General features: G+C 52.5%; 2 protein-coding genes across 2 annotated transcripts in view; both read right to left on the bottom strand.

The window, feature by feature from the left end:
• TRIM47 (tripartite motif containing 47) overlaps nucleotides 1–356 on the bottom strand; it is a 21,477-nt gene extending 21,121 nt beyond the window's left edge. Inside the window, exon 1 of the mRNA XM_031059914.1 lies at nucleotides 6–356. Coding sequence (XP_030915774.1) covers nucleotides 6–340 — 335 coding nt within the window. The 5' untranslated portion in view covers nucleotides 341–356. The remainder of the gene's footprint in view (nucleotides 1–5) is intronic.
• Nucleotides 357–3,690: 3,334 nt separating this feature from the next.
• The window catches only part of MRPL38 (mitochondrial ribosomal protein L38), a 6,517-nt gene continuing 2,375 nt past the window's right edge, over nucleotides 3,691–7,832 (bottom strand). The window contains exons 3-9 of the mRNA XM_031059957.1: nucleotides 6,894–7,022; nucleotides 6,601–6,809; nucleotides 6,211–6,283; nucleotides 5,493–5,538; nucleotides 5,008–5,166; nucleotides 4,526–4,662; nucleotides 3,691–4,258 (exon numbers count right to left, since the gene is read on the bottom strand). Of these exons, the coding sequence (XP_030915817.1) occupies nucleotides 4,122–4,258; nucleotides 4,526–4,662; nucleotides 5,008–5,166; nucleotides 5,493–5,538; nucleotides 6,211–6,283; nucleotides 6,601–6,809; nucleotides 6,894–7,022 (890 nt within the window). The 3' untranslated portion in view covers nucleotides 3,691–4,121. The remainder of the gene's footprint in view (nucleotides 4,259–4,525; nucleotides 4,663–5,007; nucleotides 5,167–5,492; nucleotides 5,539–6,210; nucleotides 6,284–6,600; nucleotides 6,810–6,893; nucleotides 7,023–7,832) is intronic.

The following is a 7,832-nucleotide window of genomic DNA, read 5'->3' as shown; positions in this document are numbered from 1 at the left end:
AGAACAGCCCCAGGGCCCGCCCGTGCCGCGGGCACAGCTCGGCCGGGGCCGCCCCGCTCGGGCCCGCGGCACAGCCCCGCTCCTCGCTGTCCCGGGCCAGCTCCACCACGCCGTGCAGGGTGACGTTCTTCTCCAGCTCCGGGCGCCGCTCGAAGGCCCTGCGGCACTCGGGGCAGGTGATGCTCGGCTCGGGCTCCTGCCTTTTCTTGTCCCAGTGGTCGCTGATGCAGCGCTTGCAGAAGTTGTGGCCGCAGGGCAAGGTCACGGGCACCCTGAACAGCTCCAGGCAGATGGAGCACACCAGCTTCTCCTCCAGCTTCTGCGACATGGCCGATGCCATCCTGCCGGGCCGGAGATCGGGCGAGAAGCCGGGAAACAGAAACTGAGCGCAGAGGAGGAGGAGGCGGTGACGCTGTGCCCAGAGGCGGGGCAGGGCTCCCGGCCAGAGTGCTGAGGGGACACCCGGTGGCTGTCCCCCGGTCACACTTATCGCCGGCCAGGGTCTCTGTACAAATCACAAACGGGACGGGACTGCTGTGGAACGTGCCTTGAGCTGTTTTGTTTTTCAGCAACAGTCTCATTACATGGTTATGACAATGAGAAGATGCCACCAGCTCACATCCCAGGCAGCAGAGGAAGAACTTAATGTTACAACTCACTTTATAAGTTTTTTGACCAATCACACAAAGCAAAAGCACATTGACAGTAGTTCCATCCAACCACTATAAGCACAGGTACCTTTGGTTAAACAATGCTTGCTTATTTCACATACAATACCTGCTTGTGAGCCTTAAAACACAATGCACAGAGCTCCATTATTAAGCTTCAAACTTCCTAATATCTTGCTAGATAAACTTTTCTGTAGCTTAGAGAGTTATTCTAGACAAGTGTTAATACACAGACCATTGTTCTATTTGTCCTTGCTTTTCTACTTTTTAAATAATTTTTCTGCTGACCTATCTCATGGCTGCTGCTTAGCTCTAATCACAGTTCTGCTGTCTCTGAGGCCTGCCTTTTGCAGCTTTCCCCAAACCCTCTGATTTTGTGGATTCCCACAACACTGGCGGTGCCACAGGCTGCGGAGCGAGGGCTGGAGCTGCTCCCGTGCAGAGGGAGGGCTGTGAGGCACGGTGGGACACTCCAGAAAGGATGGAATAATTGCAGTGACAGCACAGGGGGACACACGGGAGGCTGACAGGGATCGGAGCAATGTGTATTTCCATGTTTGCTGGACACACATCCATGTGCAATTGGATTTTCACTCCTTTTTGCCTTTTGAGGGAACTTCCAGGCATCCTCAGCTCTGCCAGGGCTGGGTGCCTGAGCTGAGCATGGCAATGTGTGCTGGTGTTCACAGGGGTCTCAGGACGAGAGAAAAGGATCTGACTCCATGTTTCAGAAGGCTGATTTATTATTTTATGATATATATTATATTAAAACTATACTAAAAGAATAGAAGAAAGGATTTCATCAGAAGGCTTGCAAGGAATAGAAAGTAATGGAATCATAATAAAATCTTGTGACTGACCAGAGAGTCCGAGACAGCTGGACTGTGATTGGCCATCAATTAAAAACAACCACATGAGACCAATCACAGATCCACCTGTTGCATTCCACAGCAGCAGATAATCATTGTTTACATTTTGTTCCTGAGGCCTCTCAGCTTCTCAGGAGAAAAGATCCTAATGAAAGGATTTTTTATAAAAGATGTCTGTGACAGCAGTGCCCCCCAGCACAGAGACCTCTGTGCAGAGCTCCTGCCTGGGAACCAGCAGAGAGGCACCCACTGCTGCTGTGACCACGTGTCACCTCCCTGTGCCCTGGCAAGGCTGTGACACAAGGCTGTGACACACACCAGCACCATGTTCTTCCCTAGCATCCTCTAAACCACAGCCCCTGCAGTTTGCCATGTCCCCATGCACACCCACCACACCTTTTCCTACGAATTTCCTTGCAACACCCGTGCACATCAGCACCCTGAAACAGAATGAAGATGCCACCTGGGCCACCTGTCCCTGCTCAGGTGGAGTCTCCTGCCCAGAGACCAGTGTGGTGCCTGTGCACTGCAAACCTTGCCCTGGCTGTCACAGTTCAGTTTCGGTTTTCCCAGCCCGAGCCTTATCTCTGTGCCAGGCCCATGTGCTATCTTGCTCACGTTCCCAGGCTGTTGGGACAGCCTTGTTTTTCCAGCCTCCCCTCATGAGCAGCTTCAGCAGGGAGCAGGTCTCAGGTGGATCATCCAGACCAGCTTCCATAGCACAGGCAGGCTCAGAGCCACCCCCCTGAGCACAGGAGAGGACTTGGAATATGTCACAACTCTCTGCATGTCCCAGCAAGCTTCAGCTCCAAAGCATTCCTTTGGGCTGCATCTGTCAATTCTGACCAGATATTTAAAGCCCAGAGATGCTAACATGACCTGTGTGTCTGCCTGGAATCTGTGTCCCCAGCGTGGGCACCCCCCCAGTGCACCCAGCCCAGCTTAAACCAGAGCCCAGGACCCTTCAGGCTGGGGAGGAGCTCAGGGAGCTCTGGGGTAACTGGTAACAGACCTCAGCACAGGCAGCAGGGGGACACTTCAGCCCAATCTCAGCTGTTTGCTGAGGGCTCCAATTTCCTGGAAAAAAGAACCCCAGAAAAAGGGAACCGGAGCTGGGAAGAGGCAGCTGTACCAGCAGGACCATGTTGGTATTTGGGGTCCGTGTGAACAGGAGAGGCACAGTGCAGCACAGCAGAGAGCAGAGGCTCTCCAAGGCCTGGGAACAGGACCTGCAGCGGCAGTGCCAGGCCACCAGCAGCAGCAGCAGCTCTGCTTCTGCTCCCTGCCCATGCCAGGAATGTCCTGTCCAGGAGAGATGGGAAGGAGACTGAGGTCCACGTGCTTGGGTAGCTGAAGCCACCTCCACAAACACTGACTTTGTGCAGGTTTCCCATCTGTGTAGCTACATGTGGAAACCCAGGGCACAGGGAACATTTCTCTGTCTGCTCTGGGGTGCCCTGACCCACCCCCAAGGGAGCACTGACTCTGACCCTCATTCATGCTGAAAGTTTCCTAGACTTCAAGATAGACTGGAATCCACAGAAGTGTGAAATAGATTATAGAGAGTAGTGTAGGTGTATCACTCGGTGAGAAATTGAGGGTTTGGGATTTTTAGTATGTTGTGGATGGAAGCAAGATGGAGGGCACAGGGTGTCATCCTGGGTTTCTTCTTCGTGCTTCTTTTTCCTTCTTCATGGCTTTGGGTGGCATTTTGTATCTGGGCAGAAAAGTCCCCATTGCAGTTCTGTGCGATCAGTTATTGGGTTAAAAGGGGAAATTATCTAGGTGTCAGTTCTTAATTGGATAGTTTAGTCTTAAAAGACCTTGTACCAAGAGATTGTTGGCCATTTTGTGCCTTCTAATGAAACGCTGCTGAACTCACAGTAGTGAGACTGTTTTACTGATAGGAAATAATAAACTCCTGAGTCTGAACACAAATTACTGTCTCAAGTGCCTTCAATCCAGACCCAGAAAAACCACCAACTGGTACAACCACAGTCATGCTCTTCCCAAACTACAACATCCAAAAAGGGAAGTGACTCTAGCCAGTGAAGGGCTGCCCATCTCCCTTGCACCCTGCTGAGCTCCCCAGCTCTGGGCCAACTGGCCAGGGTAACAGGCTCTTCCCAATAAAGACAGCTTTGCCAGCACTGCTCAGAGAGTGTTTAATCAGACTGATCTCTCCAGGAGGACTTGCACAAATAAAATCTGACACAGTCTTGAACCGCAGCACCGTGAGAGGAGGAAATCCAGGCTGGCCTGGCTCTGTTTGCTCCATAAACAGGCAAAAGGAAAACTGTGATTATTGCAGGGAAGCAAGGCAGAGCATCTCTGGGGAGATGCAGCCTGCCCAGTCATTGTCAGCTCTGCTGCAGAATCAGGAGCAACGTTTCAGCCTGGCCATGAATTCACTTTGAATGTTCTTGTTAAGCAGCTGCCAGCCCTGTGAGCACCCAGTGCCAGCTCCTAGCACAGGGGAACTGGGAGCTGAGGGGCTGAGACTTTGTCATTTCCCTCCTGAGGCACTGAGGGGAGCCCAGGAAATCCAGAAGCCAGCATCCCACGGACACAGAGGGGACAGCTCCTAGTAGATGCCATAGGTGGGCTCCTGTGTGTCCCTGTACCTGTCCAGGTACCTCAGGGGCTGGTGCCGAGGGAACTTCACCTGCGGAGGGTGGTACGGGGGCGGCCGCACGAACTCGAACACCGGCTCCCTCATGTCTGCAGAGAGTGACAGGGTCAGCAGGGGGCTCACATCTGAACCCCACACCCCCCCTCACCACACAGGACAGGGCTGCTCAAACATGCCCTCGGAGTTATTTTAAAATCCTCAGCCAAGGGTTAGGGGCTGCTCCTTCAGTTTGGAGGAGGATGCTCAGGAAGGGCTTAGTTTGTGCTGATCTGGACAAGTGCCAAGACCAACTGAGAGCCTGCAGCCACAGGGCCATGTCCCACCCACAGACGCCCTCCAGCCTCCCCATTCCTTACTGAGCAGCTGATGGAAGGTGGAAGTGACAGAGCTGTCCCACTGACACTGGAAAAATGCCAGCCCTGCCGGGGTCATGGCATCCTTATGCTTTCTGTAGAAGTCAAACGTGCTAAAGGTTCTCATCTTCAGGCTGTAGCTGGAAACAAGACACAAGCACCAGGTGAACCTCTCCTTGCAGCAGTACCCTGCTCCACATCACCCCAGGGCATATGACAGAGGTGGAAAAGGAAGCCACTAAAAGGAAATCTCCCAGTGTCTCCAGCTCCATGCACATTTCTGGGCAGGACAAACCACTCTAACATCCTGTTCTGTAACAACAGGACTCTGCAGTGCTGGGATTGTGGCTGCAGAAGACACACAAACCCAAAGCAGCCCTGGAGAACTCTGCAGAGTGACTGGAGCTGCTCCTCTAGTGCAGTGCCAGGTACACAAACCCCACAAGCAGCAGGAGCCAAGGCCAGCAGGTGAGCAGAGGAATTACCAGGGCGTGGGCCGAGCGTCCTGGCTGAAGTCGATGGGACTGTGTTGCTTGAAGAGCAGGAAGATGAAGCGGTGGTAGCCTGTCCCCATGGCAGGGAAGGGGGGCAGGTAGTGGCACATCTCCTTACCAGCCTTGATGTCACTGCCTGGGATGTTGGTCCTGAGCACAAACACATTTACACCCATTTCCTTCCAGCAGATTCATCCAGGACTGAAAATCCCTCTGCTATGCTGTGATGTGATTTTTGCCCCTTCTGATAAGGGAACAGATAACAGAGATTCCTTTCACCACAGCAAAAATCCCACCCAGTGACTGCAATGTGGAACAGCAGCAAGATCTGGAACTCCTGCATCCTCAGCAGGACCAAGAACACAGGGCTAAAGGAGCTGATGGCAGGAGCACCAGTAAAAGTCATGGATTCTGGGCTGTTGGAGGAGTTTCTGCCCAGCCCACAAGCACAGAGCACCTGGCTCTGATGTACTCACACCAGCCAGTGGAGGTACTCCGAGTCTGCATCCCTCAAATGTCCATCTGCCAACACACAACAGGGAAAAGGGACTTAGGGACACTCTGGTGCCAGCATCCACCCGAAGTGAGAATGCCCAGACCTGCTTTGACCAGAGGGAGCAGCTCAAGACCTCCCAGCATTCCTTCCCTAGCAGGAAAGGAACTCATTCCTATAGGACTGAGTTTAAAACAAGGAGCAAAGAACTCTGCAGATCTAATTCCAAGATTCTTGAAATCTTCTTGGGCAGCTGCATCCTCCACTGTGCCTTGGTCTCTCAGGGTGAACAGTGTCAGGCAGACTGCCGAGGAAGGGAGTTTGGAGGTAAAAAAAGATGGGAGTCAGAAAATTGTTTCCTCTATAGTGAGACACAGGTCCTGTTGTGTCACTGTCCCTTCTCTCAACTGCTGCAGATTTGGGGAGGCTACAATCTTTCCTCCATACGTAACATGTCCCAGTCTAACAGATAAAACATCACAGAATCACAGCACAGTTGGGGCTGGAAGGGACCTTAAAGCTCATCTCATCCCACCCCCTACCATGGGCAGGGGCACCTTCCACTAGACCAGGCTGCTCCAAACTGGCCTTGAACTTCCAGTGTTCATCATCTCAGTGCAGCCATAAAAATCAGGAGTTAACCAAAAGCTGAGTGAAACAACCCAGTTTAAACACATTCCTTTAAAGAACTTGCTGCTCACCTGGATTTGTGAGCAACAAGGTCCAGAGGGAGCCTTTGTCTGCCTCGTATGACACTGCAGGGGGACTGGAAGCCTAAAAGAGCAACACAAAGAGAATGTAAGTCACTCACACAACAGCTCCCATGAACTGTGTCTGGGCAAGGCTGGGACACAACACAGACCGGGCCCTGCCAGGCCACTGAGGAATCCACCAGGGCATAAATAACCATCAGCCTCCTGCCAGACAACCTACAATCACTGTCCCTATCACATCCATAAAGTATTTTCCTTCAGCACAGAGGAAACACCCTTGTAAAAGGCATCCCCTGGAATGAGCCATGCCCTTTGGAAGAATCTGTCACAAAGAGGCTTCTCAGGGGCTCCAAGTTGCTCCCAGCTCCCCTCACACACCTCTGATGGAGTCACCATGTTCCCATAGTAGACTGGCACGAGGTGCTCGTCCTCCTGGCTGTAGTGCACCCTCAGGGCCACCCAGGGGGTGAAGGTGGCTCCCTTGAACAGGTCCCGGAACACCCCGCAGTGCTTGGCCACGCGCTGCTTGTGGAACGGGCCACTGGTCCTCTCCCACTCAGCCCTGACCTCGTCGAGGGGAATGAGCACTGCAAGGACAGAGGGAGGATGCAGAGGCAGCAGCTGAACATCCAGAGCAGCTGGAGCAGGAACGGAGGTGCTGGGGCACTGACCAGTCCGGAGCCGTGCCGCCCGCTCCATCTCAGCATTCTGGCGGTTCTCCCTCAGGATCCTCTTCCTTTCCTTGAGCTCCTCTGCCCGTGACAGCCTCTCACGTGGCAGGCCAATGTCTGTCTGGGGCTCTTCAGGGAGGGGTGAAAAGAGAGCAGGTGAGACATGTGAGCACCCAAACCACCCAAACACAAACCCCTGTGAAAAGCCTGAGAGTGTGAGACAGGGACTTCCAGAGATCAGGATCACAGAAGGGTTTGGGCTGGGAGGGGTTTGGGTTGAAGACCATCCACTCCCAACCCTGCCATGGACAAGGACACCTCCTGTGGTATTCACATGCCCTCTGAACAGAGAGAAGAATGATCAAAACGATTCTTATCTCCTTTGCTGCTCCTGTATTTGTGCTCATGTGGAATGTTCTGGAGATTGTTTACCCAAGGCGATTGCTTGATTGGATTCTGGTGGAATTGTTTATGTTAATTAGCCTATCAGGTCCAAGCTGGGTCCTGACTGTCAGGAGATGGTCATCAGTTTTTGAGTAGTATTTTTCAATAGTTAAAAGTAAGTATGATGTAGTATAGTTATAGTATAATATAATATAGTATAGTATTAATAAAGCAAATGTTCAGCATTCCAAAGCCTTGGAGTCAATCCCAGATGTTGGGGTTGCCTGATTTTCAATAACCTCCCACTAGAAAAGACCTGAAAGGACAACCAGGACTTGATTCTGTCCCCTCTGCACCTCCTTCCCCAGCTCATGGCCCTCCCATTCCCAGCTGTGTTATCTGCTGCAGACCTGAAGCTCTGGCTCCTGGTCTGCTCTGTGGCACCACCAGGGCTCCAAGGAATCCCTTCTTTGCTCCACTGTGGTGTTGTGAGGTCCCCAGGACGAGGTGAGAGATGAGAATCTGACTCCATGTTCTCAGAAGGCTGATTTATAT

The sequence above is a fragment of the Geospiza fortis genome, unplaced genomic scaffold (assembly GCF_000277835.1).
Source record: "Geospiza fortis unplaced genomic scaffold, GeoFor_1.0 scaffold244, whole genome shotgun sequence".
NCBI classification, from domain to species: domain Eukaryota; kingdom Metazoa; phylum Chordata; class Aves; order Passeriformes; family Thraupidae; genus Geospiza; species Geospiza fortis.
The sequence above is the reverse complement of the archived record's forward strand: the minus strand, read 5'-3'. Positions and strand labels throughout refer to the sequence as shown.